This window comes from Xiphophorus couchianus, chromosome 13 (genome assembly GCF_001444195.1).
Source record: "Xiphophorus couchianus chromosome 13, X_couchianus-1.0, whole genome shotgun sequence".
Taxonomy (NCBI): Eukaryota; Metazoa; Chordata; class Actinopteri; order Cyprinodontiformes; family Poeciliidae; genus Xiphophorus; species Xiphophorus couchianus.
In genome coordinates, this window is record NC_040240.1 from 7,396,640 (window position 1) to 7,420,831 (window position 24,192).

Consider the following 24,192-nt stretch of genomic DNA (forward strand, 5'->3'; position numbering starts at 1 on the left):
ACTGCGGCCATGTTGCATGTCTATCCTTTCTGAAAACTAACAAAAAACTTTTGCGTAAACAAATCATTACAATTCTTGGCAAAAGTGTCCCCACCCTCATTTAAATGTAATTTTAAACCCACAAATTTCATTTGAGTATTTCTGTGTGATTATGTTGTTTTATAATTTAAAACTGGAAGGAAAACAAACAACATTTTTGAAATTTATAAATAAAAATAAGTTTGGAAATGTATTTGTTTTCAGCTTCAGTTAGTTAATACTCAATCTATTTAGAGCAATTGCAAACCAATAGAAGGTTTGGAATGGTGGAAATCTTCCACGGCAGCTTTGGCTGGATGATTAAAGTTGTTGCCTTGCTTAAACATCCAATTTTTATCGATGTCAAGAAAACATCAAGGTCATCTTGATGTTTTCTTCAATGATTTCTGTACATTTCGCTGCCACTAAACGCCTTTTGTTTAGCAATGAGTTATTTCTTTTAACTTTTATTTAAATGCCGAATTTGGGTTATAGTTATGCTGGCAACATACAGTAGGTTCTCCATTCTGAATTTGATCTCTGAAGCTCCTCCAGAGTAACTCTGAATCTATGAGTTTTCTGTGTTTACATGGATTCCATGTTGCTCTGAGATATTTGACACATGCTGCTTTAAACTTTAAACTAACTTAACTTCTCCCTGACCTTTGTATGTTCCTTTGTCTTCATGATGCCCCTTGTTCACAATTGTTTTTGAACAATTCTCTCGGGTATTTACAGAAGAGCGCCGTATATATTCAGCGCTCATAATAATATCTGTTTATTATGAGACTTCAGGAGAAACCTGTTTTTTTTTTTTTGTTGTGGGTGGATCTGAGGAAAGGGCATGAAATACAAAAGATTTTGCAAAGTTGTATTCTGCCCTTTCCTTCCACTTCAGTTATGCACTGCTTCTTTTGCTGGTGCGTCACACAGAACCGTAGTAATTCATTGGAGTTTATGATTGCAACTTGACAAAATGTGAAAAGGATCAAGTACCTAAACGCATTTGGAGAGAAAGTAGATTTGCAAACAGCAGTCTGTTGCGTATTACAGTCAACGGCAAGTCATTGTTATTCATAACCAGTGAAACAGAAAATACAGGTTCTTCAAGGAACGAAGAGAAGCGTTCGAGGTCGGGCCCACCTGCACGTCGTCGGAAGCTGGGATGTAGGTTGCTCTTTTGAAGGTGTCCGTCACATTTCGCAGAATCTCCGTGGAGAAGAGAAGGTCGCCACTGTAGTAGCTCCTCCTCTGCAAAAGTTCCAGGAGACTCCGTACGATCTGAGACATCCCCTCCCCGGCCAGGGTCCTCTGACCCTTCGCAAGATGCTCTAGCAACTACAATGCATTGAGAAATGGAGACATTTAGGAAAACAGACAGCTTCGCCTTTGATTTACACAACAACCGTGACACGAATGAAACGCACGTAAAATATGCAAACCAAAAAAAAAAAAAGTATACTCCATGCCTTAAACACAGGTCGAGTTTGGTCAAAACTTGTAACCTGATAGGTTGAAAAAGAGAATCCCCAAAATGGTGAAATAGCCAGGCGATTGAAGAAGAAATAAAATAAAAGTGTTTCAGCAATTTAAAGGTTCAGTTTTGTGGGTGCAGTGACATCTGCAGGCACACGCCAACTGTACCAACTATACACACAATAGATCCATGCAAGAGTTATTCTAGCTGCAAGTGTTTTTCTTTTATTTATTCCTTTGTATGTAGAATATTTTAACTTATAAACAGCGGAAAGCAATCATGCATGTGTGAAATACCTGAGTGTTCACGTGACATTTTAAAAAATTTAATTGAGCCATACAGTGCCAAACGTTACACGTTTTCATAACAAAAATTAAGCGTTAAATTAAAAAGAAAAAGTATCAAGAGAGACATTGCAGATCTTTTTTTTGTTTGTTTTGCAATAAAGGAGTATTTAAATTGATTTTATGCAGTCAGCTGTGAATTTTTTATTTTATTAAATTTTTTTGCATTCATTTTTTATTTTTTGGTCTCTATGATCCAAACATGCAAGAAAGTTGAGATGTGTATAAAGTCAGAGAGAGAGAGAGACAGACCAAAAGAACAGATAACAGCTTCACACAAAATGAATAATTAAATTCCGTTAGTAATAAAAGGTTGAAACAGAAGCTAAGAATGCAAACAGATCTATCACGCATAATCCCTGACCCCCATCTTCTTCCACCATCATGGAGTAGCTTTGAAAAGGTTGAAGTTCACAGAACAGGAAAGGGGTCTCCCTGGTGAACACATTCATTAGCTGAGTTCATTAATTGATAAGTGTGAGTGCAACACCCTGGGAAATCTAATTAGAGATAGTGAGGACTGAAGCTGCGAGTAAAGAGATTGCTCGACTTCTGTTTTTGAGTAAACCTGTTAAAAAATGCACTTGATTTAAGGCAGAGCATAGCTACAAAGTCAACTTTGAAGTAGAGAAAAACGTCTTATTTTCTCCCACTTTAACCCCCAAAAAACACAACCTGCTGCAACAAAGCGATTCAAATGATGCAACCAGGACAGATACACGTGTTTTCTTGTCCGTGCCTGGGTTCACGGTGTAAATAAATCAGCAAAGAGCAGGTCTGAGACAAAAAGAATATGTGATGAAAGCTAACTTACAGCTAAATGCAATTGTCTATACTCAAGGGAGACGCATCTGGCGAAGCTCGGAGGACCCCAGAAAGCAACTCCGTTATTGTCCAGCATACATCGACGACTAGCAGATCCTGGAAAAGAGAATTAATTTTTCTTTTAAAAAACAGGTTATACAAATTGGAATAAATGTACAACATTTTCTGTAATTATGCCCAGTAAAATCCTACAGAACCACAGAAGACATGAAGATTCTCTTTCTTCTTCAACAATGAGGTATCAGAGCAGCTTTTATCTATATGTTCTGCCAAATTCTGTCAATTTGAAAAGATGTTCCATATTATTTCACTTTATGAAGTACTCCTTGAATGCAGAGGCAGCTATTTGTTTTTATTTTCACAGTTTAATTTGTACTTTCATCAATACATTCCTCAGCGACCGACATTGAGGACATTTGCTGATCTTATCCTAGGCAAAAACAGCAAAACACCAGACAGTAAATGTTCTTTTTATTATTCAGCTCCGTTCTAAAACTTTGATCTACAATCAAATGTGATTCTGTCAGATTGAGTCTGGCATGTTTAAATAATAATGACTGTGTGTTCACAGTCAAAGGTGTTCACACAGAAGCCCGTGTCCTGCATGCTTTAAAAAAATTGGGCAACCCTTAGTTTGTAAGATTTATCTTCAAATTGCATTGATTAAAGGATGTATAAGCCATGAAGGTCTCAATCATTTCATCACTAATTTGTTGATTCTATTCTTCAGCTTTCTTTACAATTATTTAGCAGAACGTGAGCAGTTCAGACTGTTGTTCTTGTTGTTTCAGTATCAATGATGCAATGATATTTCTGCAAAAGTTAATCTCATGATTTTCTCATGAGATTAGGTTGGTCAAGATTCTCCCATGAACTTGCTTTGACTCTAACAGAGTGTATGCTCACTTTTGAATTCTTCTACTACTGCTGCTACTGTCAGTGACAGACAGGGTTATTCACACCTCTGGTGAGAACATGCTGCAGCATCATTTCAAAAAAAATCCAAAGTTCAGTTCTGGTACATAAAAAAAAAAAAAAGTCTAATTTTAAGAACTCACCCGAGACACAATTATTGGTGCCTTTCATGCCAAGACCTTGTTCAACCCCTTTTGGCCAGAGGACGGCACTTGCTCTTTTGTGTAACATTTCACAACAAAAGGTGGATTTTGTGAGTGATCATAAATATGAGAGTTAGTTTGCCTAACATTTTGGATTATTACCTTTCTCAGAGACCCAATAGTAACCAAAGTTCAGCTTATAGGCAGATGCTACAAGAGGCTTATTAAAAGATCATCCACCATTTCAAAGAGTTTTGCGATCCTTTGTGTTTCATCCCTTTGGTCTTGAGCTCAACGTAATTGTGGGTTCATTTTGCATTCAGTGATTATTTTACTCATCCCTCTGCTTTTATGTTTGCCATGTGTAGTTATTTCTCCTTCATTCCCTTGTTGCAATTTCATACTCTCTTGCCATTCTACATCAGTGTTTGTACTCCCTGCGAGATACGGCCTGTTTTGCTAACTAGACTCACCTGATCACTATTTTGCTAATCACTTTTCCCAGCGTTCTCTCATTCATTTACCGTTTATTCAGGATTCTAGTGTTTCATGTTCCCATGCATGTTCCACATGTGCTATTGTAGATTGGATTTTTTATTTTATTTTTTTCTGTTTTGCTACATCCATTTCTTATTATTTACATTTTTGGATGCTGTATTTTATCAAATCTCTACTTTTCTCATTATTTTGCCCACTTCCTCATTGATTTTGGGTCCGTTAGCAAAAGAAAGTTGATTGAATACATTTTACACCTTAGACCTCCCATCATGCTTGGCAGTGGAGATGAACCACATTTCCACATTTTGTTCTACGGGTGCAAATAAATCTGACTTACACTGCAAACGCGCAATCGGCAAACTACAGCTGATTCCCTCTGAAGGCGCGTGTCACTTACCGATAACATTTGTTGGACACTTGTTGTAGACGGTTTCTCCGGCTGAGGCTCTCTTCCATGACATCGAAAGGAGGTGCTCGTCTTTGCATATCTCATGAGGCGCTGTGGGAGAGAAGAGGGCATCATCAAATGTAAAATGTAGTGAAGTCCAGCAGGCAAATAGAGTCACACTGACTCAACCGCTAAAAAATAAAAAAAACAGTGACAGAAAAGCCCCCCAAAAAAAGATTCAAATCTACGCTCTCCTACAGCAGCTCCCAATCTTCTTCTCTTGTACGTCTCGCATTGCTCTCCGTCAGTGACATTGCCCCAGTGCAGTATCTCATTCCCTCTTCATCTCATCCCCTCTTTTTATTCATCTGTTTCTCCCCTTCTTTTCATAACCCTGATGAAAAAAAAAAAAAAAAAACACGAAGCGAGGATGAAGAAGAGAGTCCAAGGGGGAGATGAATGCTGGCAGAGGCAGATGCGGGGAGATGAAGAGGGACAGAGAGCAAAGAGCAAAGACAGATAGAGTGAAAATATATTATGTCCCTTGCAATGTCAATAGACAAGGTCCCTGAATTGTGCAGAAGAAGTTGGAGAGATTCCTTGAACAAAAAGCGAGGGGTCACAGTGGAGCTTCAACCTTTGTAGCCCCCCTCCCCCCTGCAGCCCCTTGAAACTCAAGGCAAGAACAGGCACATGTGGCACTCAGCAATAGGCGTGAATATTCAAACAGTATCTGTCAACTGACAAAGCATCGATCGGACTGTTGAGCAAAACTGTCCCTAAGCAGAGAGAAAAAACAGAGAAGCACAGCGGCGTAAAACAGGCAGGGAGCTGAAACATATAGAAACATTTTTAGAGAGATGGAAAGTAAAAAAAAACTCAGTAAGATGGCAGGATAAAAAGAAAAACATTACAAGCCAGGGCAAAAATTAGAAAAATATGGTAAAGAGAGAGAAGAGTCAGAAGATAATGAATAGACGAGTGCAAATGGAATTGCAGTAGAGGTCTATGGAGGAAGTATGAACTAATGGAAAATACACCTATTTTTTTCCTGACAACTATTATCCATGTACTTTGAAGACATTACGTTTTTTTTATTTAAGAGAAAGTAAACCATCCTGTATGAGAGATAACAGGAGCAATACTGAATCTAAGTATTGCTCTAATACACACAATCACTGACCGGGGCACTTCTTCTCGTTGCAGGACCGGACCTCCTCTCCTGAACCTTCACAGGGATAGCCTTGTTCTCCGCTGCCCTCGCACATCTTGTAGCGCCGCTGCCACCCAGAGTCGCACGTCTTGCTGCACAGACTCCAGTGGTTCCAGCTGCCCCAGTTACCTCCACCTGACGCACAGGCATGTCACCACCAGTAAGTATCGGGAACAGGGTACATACTCCACGTCGAACGCTGTTTGACGTGGAGTATGGAAGTAATGCCAAGAAAATATAATGGATATTTTTAAAGTGACTCATGAAGAAAAAAAAAACAAGATATTTTCCCCTAGAGGGTGCTTGTAAAGAAGAAGAAAAAAAAAAAGAAGAGACAATTCAAATTAGGTTGCCAAACCGGAACACATTCACATGCGGAAAGGCATAAGCATTCCTTCAAAGAACGCAATACTCTGTTTACATAATGTTGTTCAAAAGCATATAAAGTGCCATGTCTGAGTGCTTTTTTTTTTCTTTTCTCCTCCTTACCACTGCATGAAGGGTTGGCGCATTCCCTGCTCTCCTGATGAAGCCCCTTACACTCAGCCCAGCCATGCACCGAGGGACTGCATCGCCTTTGCCTCATCTGGGACCCCGTGTTGCAGGTCACGCTGCATTTTGACCACGCGCCCCACTCCAACCACTGGCCCTCCACTGCACAGCAGGGAGAGAGAGAGAGGGATGGAGGCGGGCGAGGAGAAGGAGAAGGAGTGGATATCGAGGCAAGGAGACATGAATTTAAAAGAGAGGAGAGCAAATGTGAAGTGTAAATGGGGTGGGGGGGGAGACAGAGAGAGAAACAGGCCAGAGGATGACAAAGTGAGCAGGCAACAAGAAAATAGTTTCAGGGGTGGAGCACAAATGAATTTAACGCTGCGGACGCATCCACGGAAAAGCAACACCAGCTGCATCAAACTCCCCATCTATGGAAATGTTAAATATTTTAGTCTGCTCCAAAATACAGGGTTAGAACAATTGCTTCGAACGTCGTTTGCAAGAGTTCACGGAAAGTGCAGTCTAGTTCATGTTTTCTTGATATTGTTCTGTAAGGCTCTTGACTGTTCGGGTGTGGAGTAGAAAGTGATGAACAGTAATGCGGGTGAAATACAGTGGTGATATAAAAGCTGTATCGTTAAGTAAGTCATGAGAAATAGATTTGAATGAAGAAGCAAGAGATGAAACGAGATTAAACACCGGGCCTCAAAAGACATTACACTGGGTGGTGTTACATCAGATTCAACTTTCCCTATTTAGGCGAGCTAAGACTGTTGAAGACATTTTATTTGTTAAATACCCGAAAAAGGCTCATTACTAATTTTCAGGTTACATACACTGCTTTTATAATATTTTAAAAATAATGTATGATAGCCCAGATTATAAGTCCGTTTGTAAGCTTCGAAACATCATGGATTTTTTCAATCAAATTCAAACAAATTGTGCTAGTATATACAGAAGACAATTGTGGATCTGCACAAATGTGATTCTTGCTTGGGCACGGCATCCAGATGCCTCACGAACCAGAAACAGACTGGCCCTCTAACATTCCTGCTCACTGTACCGGCTCGTTTTTCCTTGTGAACACAATATGTGCAGTTGAGTTTTAATTCAGGACACGAACCATTTCACAGTTTTGGTTTACGTAGAATAAGTTCCAAAACTGTGTTAAACATACTTATACCATTGACTCTGATGTTGGAATGAAATATTTTTTTGTACTTTTTTCCATAAAACACTAAGACACTCAAAGTGGTTTATTTTTGACAGATAAATGTTAATCTTCAATATGTTATTGGCTAACGTCTAGCAAACAAAGAATGTGTCTGGAAACAGCAATATCCAACTTTAAGGGTAACACTGGATTTCAAGAGCTTTATAGTCCACCCATAATATATGTTTGTAATTTAAAATTTAACAATAACGTGAATGCAAAAGGAAGTAAAAATCCAAAATATGTCAATGCAAAATGCATGCAAGGTCCTCAGAATTTTGGTTAACGTTTCTTTTAATATATATTTATATATATATATATGTATATATATATATATATATATATATATATATATAAAATTGTTTGTTGTAGTTCCAAGAACTTCAAAATTTAAATATATACATAAACTGGCAGAAAATGTCAATGCCAGTTTTTGCGTTTTGATATTCAGAAATGTGGTCATCATAGGACAATTTGTGAGGTCCATCTAGAATAGCAAACTTGCAAGGCATTATGATAATGTCACTTGGTACTGTAGTCATGCTGCCTTTCTACATCTATAGTATAAAACAAAACAATATGAAGGGCTTTAAAGTTAGAAGAATTTTTTTTTCTGTCTGAAAGTGACATTTTCAGGATGTTACGTAAAGGAAATATGTGAAGCACACTTCTGTAAATGTGTGGTTTGTTTCAGAAGGGAAGTCATTGCCAAACCTACATCTTGACATTGGGTAATCATGTCTTTGTGAGAATTTTTGTTTTGTTTTTTTTTTTTTTTTAACAAAAACCCCAAGCAAGGACAAACTGCACTGAATGAATGGTGTACCAGATTCAAGTGTGGCTAACACTTTAAGGTTGTTATCCTGCAAAATAAATGCTACAGTTCCAATCGAAGGGAAATTAAAATCATTCATTTAATCATCTTTATATCGTCACCAGGAATTGATTTTTAAAATGTTATTTTCAGATTAGCCATTGCATATACCTAACACGTAAAACAAGTATTCGATATAAACTATTAACAACATCTATCATTAAAAAAAGCTTACATTACTTGTGTGAGTGACCTATTTTAATTGTACATCATATTTGAAAGTTTTTATTTTACACCGATTGTGGTTCTGATCAGAAAAAAATAAACAATGAATCAAAAAATAAATTATTATACACATGAGTCTGATGGACTTCCTGCAGGAAGACTCCCATGATTGTAGCATCATAGGGTAATAAGTACATTATAGTAAATCACTCAAACTATATCATGAATTGTGAAAGCACAATTACACAATTTCCTCAAGATGGGTATGCATTTATCTTTGAATTTTCCATTGTAAACATCCTTTGAAAAAATTATTTTTACACTTAAAAGTAGAAAACCGAAAAAACAAACAAACACACAAATACGAAGCAGCAAAGACACAAAATAAAAGATCAACACCCTAATATCAAGTGTAGTCTTGGATACATAGGACAGATTTTTAAAAGTAACTCAAACTACAGAAAACGACCAGAGGCATTTTGTGATCCAGTAAGGGATCTACTGGTGAAGTATAAATTCTAGAGACTTTCTTGGTTCTATCAAGAGGATAACAAGACAGGCGTAATTAACAGCACACAGAAGCATCCAGACTGCTGAGGCACAGCTACGCTCTGCTGCAATGACAGCATGAATGTGTTTTTGAAGGAAACAGTAAAAAAAAGAGTGTTTCTCTGCGTCCTTGCCACACAAACTTCAGAAATTATCCAATTAAATCATCTGACCTATGAAGTCAAAGAATGTAAAGAAAAAGAAACATGTTTCTACCTGATAGAGTGGGAACGTATTACTAATTATTAGTTGAAAAAGAAGAAAAGAACAATACTGCACTTCACTAACTGTAAACAAAACCAAAAAAAAAATAAAATACAGAAGGAGGATTGTTACACACTCTTGCAAAATAAAAGTCTCACAGTTCCCCAACATGGATAATGTCTGGAGAGACAATGGATAGAAATGTCTCAAGCCCTAATTGGGAGACCAGGCCAAGCACAACACAAATACTTAAAAGCTGAACTATGTCTCAAAGACAATAGCTCGTTTCGGAAAGCAGTTCCATCATAAACCCAAGAAGACAAGTCCATCTGGCTGTTCATAAGTCACAAATCTAGCTCTCCGTGTCCCACGGGACTGTAGGCTTTCTGAAATAAAAATCTCTATTGTGGAACCACAGGAAGCACAGAGGGGAAAATCAGTACTGCCATTATTTTAATATGCACAACATTTTTGTCAGACATCTCCCTTTCTTTTAAGTAAAAGTCATCTGTGGCTTCTGATGCTTCCTTGGTTTCATTCTGTTTGTCACTTCTACTTAACAAAATACTAAAAGTCAGCTTGAGCAGGAAAGAATACATTTCAAAAGTGACCAGTCTGTCATCACCGTATCCCATCTTTCACTACAGGACTGTCACTACCTTGCTTGGAAGCTGGGTGCATACTTTCGCAGGGTCCTTCACATGAGATATTGCTTTCTAAAACGATTTGAGTTAAAAAACATGGAGTTCAGGTTAGGCTGCTTAGTGCCCATAAATATAAACATGCAAATTTATGCAAACAATTGCAATCCATCAAAGTTTCATTTCTGCGGTCAGTTGTGGCAAAACATCTTATTCTGGTGTTCAGCATTTCAAAGCACAGTCGCCTTTAAACTCCTAAGCGCAAGCTGAAGCTGTTGTGACATGGACGCAAATACACGAGCTCCCCTAAGGCCCTGCAAGGAAACGCACATACTTTCTACCAAACTTCACTTCACATAAACTGTTCGGAAAACCGCGAGGCAAAAAAACAAGCCGGGGGGACCTACTTTAAATTATAGCATTAGCCTATCCCCATTTAAAAAAACAAAAACAAAACAAAAAAGAACCAACTTTATCACCCGTTTTTGCACCATCAGTGACAGTTTTGTTTCATGAGGAGTGACCTTAGAAAACCTCTGCTTTGAAAAGTACCAAAATAAAAAGAGAGAAAAACAAAGTTTAGCCCCGGAACATTGGGAGGAAAATTATAATGAGGCTCCATCTCAGATTCAAGCTGCACCAGCATTCATGCAAAAGTGGAAAATGACAGGGTCTTCTTAGTATTAATCTTTCCAAATAAGAAGCACTTATGCCGTGATAATTTCTAAGGCTTTAGGCGATTACAGAACCAAGCAAACACACTCTCGCTCGGACTCAAATCAATTCAAGAAAAATAAAAGGCTATTAGTCAGAAAGCAGACACCACTCTTCTTAAACTGTCTGATGTTTTATTATCTGTGCATCCATTAACAACTCTATTCCAGCTCAGAATCCATTTGTCTGACAACACAGAAAAGCCCGAGCAATTGAAATCCCGAAATTGAATTTTCTTTTGTAATGGAAATCGTTTTAGACACAGTCCGACGACGGAAAAATTAAAGAACGAGCGCAAACATAAGAATACTCTGATATCAAAAATTGCTGAAAAATAACACTTACCTTAGGTGTTACTTTTTAATCTTAAGCCGTATCTGGCATGTTGCTTGGGGGGCAGGCATCGGGGATTTTTGTTCAAATCTTGCTCCACCCATTGTTAGGAGACTTTTGCATTAAGGCTTTATCTCAAACACGGCCGAGTCCTATTCCACTCTGGGCTGATAAAGACATTTCAGCTGGACAATCTTGGACAGACTGGAATAAAGGCTGGCGGCACCCTCGACAGCAAAATTAGAAACAGCTGCACTCTTAACTTTTTCAAGTTTTTTTTTTTTTTGTTTCACAGAAAATTGACTTAATGGATAATCTAAGAGCAGAAAAGAGCGTTGAGTTCCAACTGCTGAGGAAACTGAACCAAACCAACCACGGAACACGGATAGGGATGGAACTGGAAAGTACAGTAAGTATGAAATCAGGCTAGAAACCTTTAAAATAGTGGACAAAAAAACTCAAATTAATTTTCAAACTTACACTTATACGATGTAAGTTTTTAACCAAAGCAATCTCTTTATCTGAGTCAAAGAACGTCGAACAGAAAAAAAAGAGACAATTTCCCTATACACTCACACAGTAAAGAGAGGTAATATTTTTTTTTGTATTAAAGAAAATGAAAGAAAACCCAGTAATGATTTGAAGATTTAAAAAAACAAAAAAAAACCCATATATTTAGGAAGATGTATGTGCCGAGACTGATCATGCAAATGTATTTGTTGAATTTACAGGGACTGTAACAAGGTCTCATGACATATTAAAAGAGCACAGTGTTTCCTGTCAAAGTAAAGTCTGTCTCAGGAAGAATCGTCTAATTGCTGTTTGCATGTGACTTTGTCAGGCGAAAAAGGTTCAGCCTGTTACAGTGATTATTCAATAAGTTAGAATGTTATTGAAGAAGCTTCTTTAGTTCTTTCATGTCTTTTATGTGTTTCACTTAGGGAAACACAAAAACCTATGTTTAATCCAGGAATGTGAAAAGTATAATTAATATCCGTTAACAGTTATTTTTAAAAGACACATTTAATCAGACTTATGAGCCTCATTGACATTAATCTGCTCTAGTAAATATGACTATTATGACCTTTACCAATGCAGCGATGTTTACTTATTTCAAGCAAAAAATCAGGTTGTTCTGGAGTGGTTGCCTTAGTTTTTAAGTGAGATTTACTGACAATTGCCACATACATTTCCAAAATAAATAAATAAGTAAATAAATAAATAAGTAAATAAATAAATAAATAATCAATCCACTTTGGAGCTTCTTGTCCAGTCATTTGTGATTGGCGAAAAACAAAAAGCACATTGAAGATTTTTTTTGTTTAGAACATTTTGTTAGAACATTGCTTTTCTCCTGAAATCATCACAATCTGTATGTGTTTAAACTTTTTAATTTGACGAAAGAAAACTATCCCAAAATTCTGTCTGATTATTCTGCCATTTAGCAGAAGTTTTAACAGAAATGAGACGAAGAAAAAAAAAAAAATCAAGTGTTTTTATACACCATGTAAATGTTTGGTTTCATTGCACTCCTACAACTTATACGTTGCAGATTGACAACATTTATTGTTGCCAGGCAGTAAGGAATTTTACCAATTGGAAAAAATGTTGTAATCTCAGAGCTAGAAAGAATGAAAAGGATAATCAAAGGGACTTTTAATAAAAGTTCAAAACATTTTATAAAACATAATATTAGATCTCAAAAAATTTCTTAACCATAATGTGGACATTTTTGTCAAGGGGGCTATGAGGGAACAACACAAAATAATAATTCAAATGCTTGCAAATGTAAGGCCTGCGACCAGAAGAGGTGAAATGCTTGGTTAAAGCGACAACAAAGACATGCGTAAGCATAAGGAGCGAAAGAGGCTGGCAGTAGTAGGTTAATGAGGATGGTACTAACCAGGACAAACGGCTATGTTGCAGGGTTTGGTCTGAATGTCGGGCTGGCCGCAAGGCTTCACCCCACCTCCATCCATGCACTTCCTGGTGCGTGTTCTGGAGCCCCGCCCACAGGTAACAGAGCACAGACTCCATGACGACCACTCCTCCCATTGCCCATGCACTGCGAACACCCACGAACATGACGCACGGACACAGAGATGGGGGGGACGAGGAATGAGCAAGGAAGGAAATAAAGGGCAAAAAAGGATGGAGCATTCCGGGTCAGGCAAAAGGGTCGGGGAATGGGAGAAACAAGAGATCTCATGAGCATGAGCACATTCCCTAAGATACCGGATGGAGGTGGCTGTCTCACCTCCAGGCTGAAATTAAATTACAAAGTAAAAGGCACAGCGTAGGGCTGCACTCTGAGTTATTACATAAAATAAATGAATGTCAGGGATAGGCAGTGGTATTTGAAGTCATGCAGGCAGGTATGCAACTCCAATTAAGACAAGGAAATAGATGAGTCATTTGCTTCTAAAATTATATGAACTTCAAGGTTTCCCCCAGAAAACTTGCTTAGCCAGGTGGTTGGGGCGCTCAGCAGTCAATCAGCTGTGTTTTGAGTTAAAAAATGTTTAAAGTTGACAGGAAATTTTAAAATATCATTTGCAAAATTTCTGTTACTGGAAGATTAATATCTGAACTCCAAATATAAAGCTTTACAGAATGCAAACATAAAAAAAAACCCATCTTAAATAATGCTATAGTGTGAGCACAAGTAAAGCCTGGTGGCACATAATACACTGGGGAAAACCCAGAACTTCTTGCATATGGTCTAAAATCTTACATTTTTATTTCATCTAACTAATACACTAAAAAAATAATACACCTTCAACAAGTGTGCTGTGTTACTTTGTGGCTTGTGACAAACTACTAGCAGAACTTCATAATATGATATTCCAACTGAACAAAATATCCCCAACACACTTTTTACTCTTTTATTTGTAAAAAATACTTTGAAAACCATGTGTAATTTTCTTTTAATTGGGAAACTATGCACTGCTTTGGGTTAGTCAGTAATAAAAAAAAAAAAAGCAATATAGTTTGTGGTTACACTATGACAAAATGCGAAAAACATCAAAGTCAGTAAATACATTTGCAAATCACCTCATGCATTAGAGTTTTACACACCAAACATAATGTGAATAGATGGTGCAAACAAAGAAGAAAATCTTTTGCAACAATATAAGACAAAAACAAAGGAGAGATATAGAACTTAGTTAATATAACAAAGAAGAAGAAACATTAAAACATTGTGGCTCATAGTTTGGGCCGTTGAGGAATCTAGAAACATTCTGAAATATTCAGGGAGAAACCTCAGGAAAAAGCCCTTGGATGAGAGGAAGTCCGGGAAAAAGGGGCGAGCATTTGAAGAGATGTTGGAAAGAGAGAGAGAGAGCAAAATAAAGGAGGATGTAGAGACGAGGAGGGGCAAAAGGAGGGTGTACAACCAAGCTAGAGAAACTTAGAGACAGGGGGATGAAGATTGCAGCTTCTATGTTGAGCAAAGCTAAATAAATCATTGCAATAAATAATTAAAGCTACTCTGTGAAGGAACGCTCTGAGGAGCAGCAGTAGAAAGCAGATAGAGCGAGGGAAGATGGTGGGATTTAAAAAGTGTGGGGAGATGTAGAGCTGGTAAATAGTGAGATGTCCTTAAATTCAGAAAAAAACAAAAACAAAAAATACGTGTTATCGGTGTATGTGCTGCTTTACCAAAAAGTTATGAATAACTTCAGAGCATTTGAGATTTTCTTAATCATTTAATGCAATGCATATTTATCAAATTTTACTTTGGGACCTGTTTTGATCTAGAACCACTTGTACCAGCATATTTTGGTAAATATAAATACTGAACCGGCTTTCTTGGCCTGTATTTATTTTTGCACGGAGTGTTGATAGCCTCAAGCACTCCAAACTATTCAAACATTTACAGTATGTAGGATCAGATTTAGCCTGGCTGTGCAGGGCCATGAAAAAAACATTTGCCTCTTGACATATTTCATGTTTTGGGGTTTTTTCATAGTTAAATCCTTGAGACACACAAACAAATTTTTAATGTCAGAAAAGATTGGTTGAATTTTGACATGGCACATGCTGGCAAAAATACTGCCAGAGCTGTAAGATCTAGAAATCTCTTTAGTAGAAACAATTCAGCAACATCAAGTATGGTTAAAAATCTCAAAAGGCAGAATATCGTTAGATGAACTGACATCAGTCTGAAAAGGGTTACTAAGCAGTTTCTAAGGGGACACCAAAATAAAAATGACATTATCCACATACGGGGAAAACAAAAACATACACAATAGTAAGAATCTTTCCAAAAGCATTGATTACTCATCCAGGACATTTGAATAGGACCACCGACATATAAGTCACTGTAGGCCAAACTGCAAAAAGAAATTCTGGGCATAAATGAAAATAACTGCAAACCAAAAAGAGCATAAAAATGTCTGGGGTGCTGTGGTGGCGCAGGGGCAAAGCATGACCCACGTTGAGGCCTTAGTCCTTGTAGCGGTGGTCGTAGGTTCGATTCCTGGCCTGGCGACGTTTGCCGCATGTCTTCCCCCTCTCTGATTACCCTGTTTCCTGTCAAACTACTTTCAAATAAAGGCCACTAGAGCCAACAAAACCTTTAAAAAAAAAAAGAAAAAAAGAAAACGTCTGATATTTGCTGAAAACATATTGATGCCTAAGAAATAAATGTGATGTGGGGTGGTTTTGGTTGTCCAGGATCTGGATAGTTCGTATTCGATGGAAGCATGAATTTAAGGCATCAGTTTGTCCCGAGAAGCTCGTGAGAACTTGAATAATGCAGCCTGACAATATTTCAAAGCACACTTAGAAGTCTGTCTGAGAGAGCTTGAAGAGAAAATCAAAATAAATATTCTAAACCAACTGAAACTTACATTCACACTATTTTAAAACCTTTGTTATGATAATGGTCAACATTATGTGCTACCAACTGGCGCAGTTAGTAGCACCTTCTTGCCTTGCAGCAAGAAGGTGCTGGGTTTGATTCCCGGCCCGGGATCTTTCTGCGTGGAATTTGCATGTTCTCCCTGTGCATGGTGGGTTCTCTCCGGGTACTCCGGCTTCCTCCCACAGTCCAAAAACATGACTGTCAGGTAAATTGGTGTATCTAAAGTATGTGTGAGGGTGTGCGGGCGTGTGTTGCCCTGCGACGGACTGCTGACCTGTACAGGGTTTACCCCGCCTCTCACCTGAAATGTCTCGCTGGAGATAGGCACCAGCAACCCTCCCGACCCCACTAAGGACAAATTAATGGATATATACCGTATATATCCATTAATTTCCTTACATTAACACAGAAAAAAAAGGCTAATCATAACCGATGTATAACAATAGTCCATATCCCGCTTGTACAGCAGCTGTTTGTATGATCACTAATTTACATCTCAGGAAAATGACAACGTTTTCCCTCTCTTACCTAACTTTAAGATGAGCATACCGTAATTAGACACAGTCATTATATTCTTACAGCAGATTAACACCACGACTGGATATTTTTGTTCCACTATTTTCGAGGGGAAAAGGCAATAATATACTTTTAACGTGTCAATGCTCCTGTATATACATTTGCATGCAATCATAAATCTGTAATGAGTTCATTGTTGCATCCTTGGCTGCACTCTCGGCCCATTGCTGGGATGATTACTAGAACTGTGGCGTTATACCATTTGACTGTGCACTGACCCAAATGGACTGTATTCATGATATGCTATTGCTGCACCAATGTTTTAAATGCCACTGGATCTATGGTAAATGAGCTGTAGCGTAATACAATGTGAGCTGAAATACTACCCCACTTGCATGCTTTGGGCCATGTAAACCGTGTACTCAATCACACTCGCTAAAAAAGAGAAAGAAAAAAAAAAGTTAATTTGCCAAACCAATTACTGCCGAGTTTCTTTTGTCAAGAGAGACTATTACTTAAAACTTATCATCAGCAGCCCATTAATTTAGAAGTTTTTCCCCATGAAAGGCTGAGAGAAGAAAATGTGTATTTTCCACTCCATTGACTTTTTTTTTTGTCCAAAGTACTTTTCCTTAATGTTTGCACACTTCTGCAGACAATAAATAGTACTTACTCTCACAATACTTTTGGGAGAAAGGGTAACAATCTCTCCACATCTCAACAAACTCAGCAAAAGACTACAATCACAACTGTTTTCAAAGATTTTTAATGTTTTCAGAGCAGGAAATACACACTATAGTAGTATAACTAGTCCTTATTATTACCCTGATAAAAGCTACTAGTTATTTTAAATTGCTGAATAATAATGACTTTGTTTCCTTTCAGTTTAAGCTTTGTATTTCTATCCTCTAGTTGGAATTTCATCAGTTGTTGTCTAAGTTTTGGTATGGAGTTGCTTGGTTATGTCATATTACTTGGTTAAAATTTGGAAAACAACATTTCAGTATAAAAAAAACCAAACAAACAAAACAAAATCAAAAAGCGCAGAGTTCTTATTTGCCCTCGCCTGCGGTCAGTAGCAATACTTGTGAAAATATTGGAGTGGGCAAAAGGTTCTTTAAGAATCTGTAATCAAGTCTAGAATACTGCAGTCCCGGTCTGACCAGTCCACAGATGGTGATTTTTATGCTTACCGCAATCTTCAAAAAAAGCACCAAAACCCCCTCTTTTTATCCATTTTCTCTTGTACAATAAAGTTTTCATACATCTCAGACAATAATCCAGTTCAGATTTGACAAATCTGGAGCTTTTCGGTGACCTACACGTGATTAAAAGCATTCCAGACTCCTTACAAAACTGAAATATCGCATTTGCTGTGCAGGACTCCTGAAACAGCATCAGATATTGCCTTCTATTTCATTAGCTTACCAAGGTATTCACCCATGTTTTTCTTAAACTGTCTACCCAATGCATACACCCCCTCACTTTTAACTGGCTATGTAAATAAGTTAGACAACTAGGTTAATTTGATTTTGCCTTGCGGAGCCCTAAAGCCTCATCAGCCTGGGAACAAAGCTATGTACTGTATATCTCCTGTATCTTTAACTGCCACTGACATTCTCCGCAAGCTAAAATGTAGGTACCTACATTCTTAATTAGTTTGCATCTGTATACACTCCATGTATATTTATGCCTCTTTCGAGAGCATTTTGTTGTCAGCCCTGAATAGATAAACAAATGCAGAAATTAATTCCAAACACTTTTTGGGACAGTAGAAAAAGTCAAATGCAAGTTCACTGAGCGCTTTTGATATCATCCCAACAATCCTACTTACTTAATATTGGTGCAATCCTATTCTGGCAGTCCCATGAGTACCAATAAAGCCCTCCACAACCATGTCAGAAAACATCAGAGGAACCGAGGGCAAAATGAAATAATAAACGGAACATAACACAGCAACCAATATCCCATCAAAGGAGCAGCTGAGGATATTACTATCGACACGGAATGGAAAATGAGGTGCTTAGACATACAAATCGGCCTGGTAAATTTGCATAAAGACAAGATTAGCATATGCACTGACAAGGAAGGCAAATTTTCCCTTTCGCTTTTCATGGGGAGGAGTACAGGATCAGTAAACACTCAACACTTGAATCCTATGTGAAACTTCAAATGGTGCAAAGATAAGACGTCTTGAAAACCCAAACAAAAATGCAAGGAAACCTGCTCTGCCAAAATGAAGCTCATCTAGAATTAGGAAACAGATCATTTTCAGTCTTTGTATGTACACAATGCTTTTGGTATTCAGAATATTGCAAGCAATATGTAGCACACTGTGAAAAGATCATAATTTGTTTAAAAAATGTCAAAAGCAGCAAATACTGAAATAATCAGAAAAATACAATTAAGTTGTTAAATTCTTTTCTTTTTAGGTATTTGTCCACTACCTTTTGATTCCCCAAGAAATTTAAAAACTTTACCTTAGGTTGCAGTTTCTCAACACTGAGGGGTGAAGTCAAGATATGGGAACAAGTTAGATTTTTGCGCAACAATCAAATAGACAAGATTGTCAAAGGGGAACGCATGACTAACAACACTGGAGAGAAAAATGCCAGTATGGTAAAACAACAAAGGTTACTCTGCAACCTCATCAACATCTAAGTTTCAACTGCAATCAGCCCAATCAAAGAAGTGCCGGACTGGAAGCCCTTCGGCCTTTCATCTAACAAAAATCAATGTATGCTGGTAATCAAAGAGAAGCAGAATTGACCTCGTTATTAGTGCTGTCTGTCTATCTAAAATGAAACTGATTACACCTAAACTCAAACAAAGAAAGTAGCTGCTGTTGCATTTTTGAATGTTTTAAGGACTTATCACGGAGGTTTATGCAATCAGTCTGTCACCAATCAACGATTCTCGTCTATGTATGGGTGTCCAATTTGGCTGTTATTGAAATAATAGAAAATGAGAGCTATGTTTAGAGTGAAAGTGCTGAGGACTATCTCTAAATTTAGGGGCAATGCACTGTGTACTTCAGAGAAGTGCTAGGTCTATTGGAGCAGTCGACGTAATGTTAAGCAGTCAGTCTCCATATGTTTGAACTTCCCAACAAACTAAACTAAAAAGGGTTTGAACGTCACTAAGTTTACCTTTTAACCAGAATTGGGTGCATTTCTAGCTTGATCAACATTTTCAGCAGGTAACAGGAGGATTTCTCAAAGTAAGAGCACTGTACAATGTCAGGAAATGTACTAATTAAGAAAATGCAAAGAAAAAGCACAAAAAACCCATTAGGTTCCAACGGGGCTTTGATAGAATGCAGCCAAGATGTTTGTTTGCCGTACCTGTACTTATGATTCCAGGTTCACCAGGACAGGAAACTGTGTTGTTGCACATGCGCGTTTCCCGCAGAGCACCACTGCAAAGCGTGCCATAAGGAGAGGAGACACAGGACCGCGTCCTCACTTGCCAGCCTTGCCCACAAGTCAGAGAACACACACTCCACGGCGACCACTCCTCTGCCGCCGGATCACCTAAGGAGGGAGATATTTAAGTTGAAAGACGATCCTTTGCATTTTGGTTGTTTGTTTTTTTTTTTATTTTCAATGACCCCAAGTCTTCATTTGGACATTTTTTTTATCTTTCACTTTTTAACCAAAATTTCACGTTTAGATCAAAGGGAGTGCCATATTTTCCATTTCTATTTGGCGAAAATATGCTTGGATGGTAGGATGTACTCTTATTAGTGGATTAAAGTGCGGAATTCATTTTGAAGATGTTGTTAGGAGTACTGGAGCAAGTATAAAGAAAAAAAAGTTACAATAATGTTCTATAGTCCATATTAAAATCTAATATTCCAGTAGCCACAAACCTCTCATTCCAAGATAAAATCTAACAAAAGTCTTAACTTTGCAACTTCATAATATTGGTTTGTGTGTGTCATTCCTGTTTGGTAATATGCTACTCTCCTTAATAAACAATGTTACTAAATTTATCTCTTAGTTACTAAATATGACTACGTTACCTTTATATATCTTCCAAAGTATAGAGAAAACTATCACATAGAGGCAAAGTCAAAAGCAATAAAACGCCTGCATTTCTGTCAAATGGCATCCATCTGAGTAATAAAGCTCAAGAACAGAAGAACATGTCCAATATTCTCAGGGGCTTGGTGTTACTTAGACAAGTGGTTGAGGAATAGAAAAGCCAAGAAACAGATGTTCCTTAAGTGGAAAAGAGACATTGCATTCACAAGAGAGTACTGGAAATTGTTTGATCGAAAGGCTATGAGATTTTATAGAAAAAGAAGAAATGTGGTGAAAATATTGGGTATAGTCAGGCCTGTCGCGATAAACGGTAAATCAATTAATCGTATGACTTCATTTTAATAATCGGCATTATGGTCTCTTCCGACCTTTTTCTCTTTCAGCTAAAGAGACCGAATGAAAAAAGGCTCAACTCCAGTGCTCTCCACTGACTCCTCCCTTCCTCATTTTACTTATTGTAAAGCCCAGCGCACACGAGCTGTCGGCCGATTGTCGGCCCATTTTCAAAACCTGACAGATCACACATTATCCCACAGAAATCCTAGGTATAACGGTTCGATCGGGTTTGTTCCTGCCGTGTGGTGTCCAACAATGGGCACAAAATAATGGCTACAAGTCCAGTGAACTCATTTTAAAACCACTCATTAATCAATGCTTTACTACAATCTACCTGCAATGCATGTGGCTAGTGTCAGCATAAAGTCCTGACTGAATGAAAATCATTATAACCTATTTACATCACGTTAACGAAGAACAGCTGAAAAGTTACCAGGTTAATCAACTGCGGTAGCAATTTCGCTCCAACTCTTCCCCTTGTCATTTCTATATTCTTTGCATGTTGAATAAACATTAATGTTGTTTCCGGGTATCATCTTCAATGTCCGCTGGACTTCGGGTTGTATCGTGTCAGCTGTTTGGGATTCCCCTCAGTAATTTCCCTTCAGAAAGCTCGGAGGAGAATCGGAGCTTTCTGATTGGCTACCTGTCACATTCAACAGGTGTCGTTAAAGCTCCCAGTCAGGGAAAACCCCTGATTTAGATCGGAGCGGCAACGACGATCTACCATAACACACCACACAATCTTAGAAAGACCAACTTTCTAAGATTGTTGTAAGGGGAAAAATAGGAGCAAAAAATCATGTAGTGTGAATTATTGCATCAGGTAGTCGATGTGCCCATCTTCTCTATTTAAATCTAATTATTACTGAAGGGCAACATAATATACAGACTTCGTAATCTGCAGTCTTTTGGTTGAATGCAGTATTTATTTCCACTTTGGCTTTATGTTGTTTAGTTTTTTTTTTCAAGTGAGTTTTTTGTTAATGGAGACTGAGAATCTATTTTATTTTTGTTTTTGGTTGTTTTGTTTATTTTGTTTATCAGTTCCAGTGTTAAATATTCTTTTGAAAATAAAGTGTATCTATCTTTGGCAGGAAATCACATGCATTATTACGTCATTTCCATTAAATCAGTGTAAAAAGGTCTTCAAACAATATTATCGTTTATCGCAATAATTTTTGAGACAATTAATCTTTGAGCAAAATTTGCTATCGTGACAGGCCTACCCAGCCCCATGATTTCCCCTCAGTTACCTCATTAGGTTGGATATTTATTGGCTTGGCTAGGTCTGTGTTTTGATTTCATAAAGTATAAATGGGGCTTAGCTAACATGGAAATTAATCATTAATAACGTAGTGATTCCTTTAAGGTATGTGTGAAAGGTAAAACAGATGGAGCTTATAAAGTCAAACACTTCTGCTGAGAACAATTTTCTTTTAAATTTGTCAGAATTTGGCTCATAAACTGGTGAAATGCTGAGTCTTTGATGGGACTTTCCAAAGTGTAAGATCAGATGCTGCTGCTGCTCTGACCGTGGTGCAATTCATATCCTGGCCATTAGGGGGCGCGGCCGTTTTGTGAGCAATGTTTTGTTTTGGGTGTAGCAGTGTAAATCGGCAGTAGCCATGTTTGGAGGCATTTTATGTAGTTTCTACAAGTGTGTGTCCATAATACAATATATTTTGTGTTTTAGAAAGATAATTTGTGTATTTTGTAACTCTGAACATTTTTTGTTTTCTCACTTTGTAAAAGCTATGGTTAAACTAAGCTAAGTTTTCGGTTAAACTAGTGATTTTTATCATGTTGCTGTCTTTTACTTTAATTAACATTACAAGTAACTGAAACACAAGACTGGAGTAATGGGAAGAATATGGCTTATATACCCAATATGGCTTAGGCCTAGTAAAGCCTTGTGGGTCTAGAAGACAAGAATGTGACTAATATGTTATGTATCCTGCTAATATGATGTATACTTTGGATTTGTATGATCTTTGTTTACTTTGTTCTGTAGAACCACACACACACTCAAACCCTCCTAAATCTACCAAAATGTACCTAAATCTGCCAATTAAAGAACCAGACAATGTTCTGTCCTTGTCACTTTGGTCATTAAATTTCAATGACAATTTTATTTATTCTTAATAGGAAATGTTAAGCACAAAGTATTTTTCTTATAATTTTAATTTCATCGTGAGCAGAGCTATAGACATCTATAGACATTTTTGACTCAAACTCATGTATTTGTTTTATTTTAGAACATTTATGATGTTTTTTCTAGCAAGTTTTGGACTTTTCAAATTTAGAGATTTTGAAAAGTCATGTTTTGTTTTCTTGCATCCAGGCACTGTGGCATTTTGATTCACCTTAGTTTCTTCTCTTATTTTGAAAAACTGAAGGCATGTGGAGACAGATTTGTTAGCACACCTGGTGAAGACATGTAAAAATCAATTTTATGTGTTGGAATCAATCAGTTGTTTATTGCAGCAGCAACGTCTCACTCTGCACTGCAAAAACGTCTTACCAAGTATTTTTGTTTAGGTTCTAGTGCAAATATCTTAGTTTTATCTTATTTCAAGTGCACCAACTTACAAGTAACAGAGGCGGGTCCTGACTCGGAGGCAGGTCCTGACTCGGAGCCAGGTCCTGACTCTGAGGCAGGTCCCGACTCAGAGCCCGGTCCCGACTCAGAGCCCGGTCCCGACTCTGAGGCAGGTCCCGACTCTGAGGCAGGTCCCGACTCAAAGCCCGGCCCTGACTCAAAGCCCGGTCCTGACTCTGAGACAGGTCCTGACTCAGAGCCCGGTCCCGACTCAGAGCCCGGTCCCGACTCAGAGCCCGGTCCCGACTCAGAGCCTGGTCCCGACTCTGAGGCAGGTCCCGACTCGGAGCTCGGTCCCGACTCTGAGACCGATCCTGACTTTGAGGCAGGTCCTGCCTCGGAGCCCGGTCCTGACTCGGAGACAGGTCCTGACTCGGAGGCAGGTCCCGACTCGGAGGCAGGTCCCAACTCGGAGCCCGGTCCTGACACGGAGCCCGGTCCCGACACGGAGCCCGGTCCTGACTCGGAGGCAGGTCCCGACTCTGAGACAGGTCCCGACTCAGAGGCAGGTCCCGACTCGGAGGCAGGTCCCGACTCGGAGGCAGGACGAGGCTCAATGTTTGGTTCCCTCTGAGACGGTTTTTGCCTCTGATAATCGTCTGTATCCTCTGAATCGTCTCCACAACAGACAACATATTGAAAACCCTTCCATGCTTTTCTAAGATAATCTTTCCGAAGGTTGACTTTCCTGGGACGTGCCAGGGTTCTTTTGAAACACTCTATGACCTTGTAAATAACGATTGGGTTGTCACTTCTTATCATTTTGAATAACAGTTCTCGAACAACATCATCATTGCCACAGAGAAGTTGAAA

General features: G+C 38.3%; 1 protein-coding gene and 1 long non-coding RNA gene across 3 annotated transcripts in view; one reads left to right on the plus strand and one right to left on the minus strand.

Moving 5' to 3' along the window:
* The window catches only part of adgrb2 (adhesion G protein-coupled receptor B2), a 270,453-nt gene that overhangs the window by 120,012 nt on the left and 126,249 nt on the right, over positions 1-24,192 (minus strand). For both annotated transcript variants that reach the window (XM_028035469.1, XM_028035468.1), the window contains exons 4-10: positions 19,740-19,928; positions 12,913-13,074; positions 6,311-6,475; positions 5,792-5,956; positions 4,618-4,719; positions 2,654-2,760; positions 1,162-1,356 (exon numbers count right to left, since the gene is read on the minus strand). In XM_028035469.1, coding sequence (XP_027891270.1) covers positions 1,162-1,356; positions 2,654-2,760; positions 4,618-4,719; positions 5,792-5,956; positions 6,311-6,475; positions 12,913-13,074; positions 19,740-19,928 — 1,085 coding nt within the window. The remainder of the gene's footprint in view (positions 1-1,161; positions 1,357-2,653; positions 2,761-4,617; positions 4,720-5,791; positions 5,957-6,310; positions 6,476-12,912; positions 13,075-19,739; positions 19,929-24,192) is intronic.
* LOC114155545 (uncharacterized) lies at positions 23,441-23,964 on the plus strand. The gene is made up of 2 exons (XR_003597774.1): positions 23,441-23,510; positions 23,853-23,964. It is a non-coding gene; the product is annotated as an uncharacterized LOC114155545 (long non-coding RNA).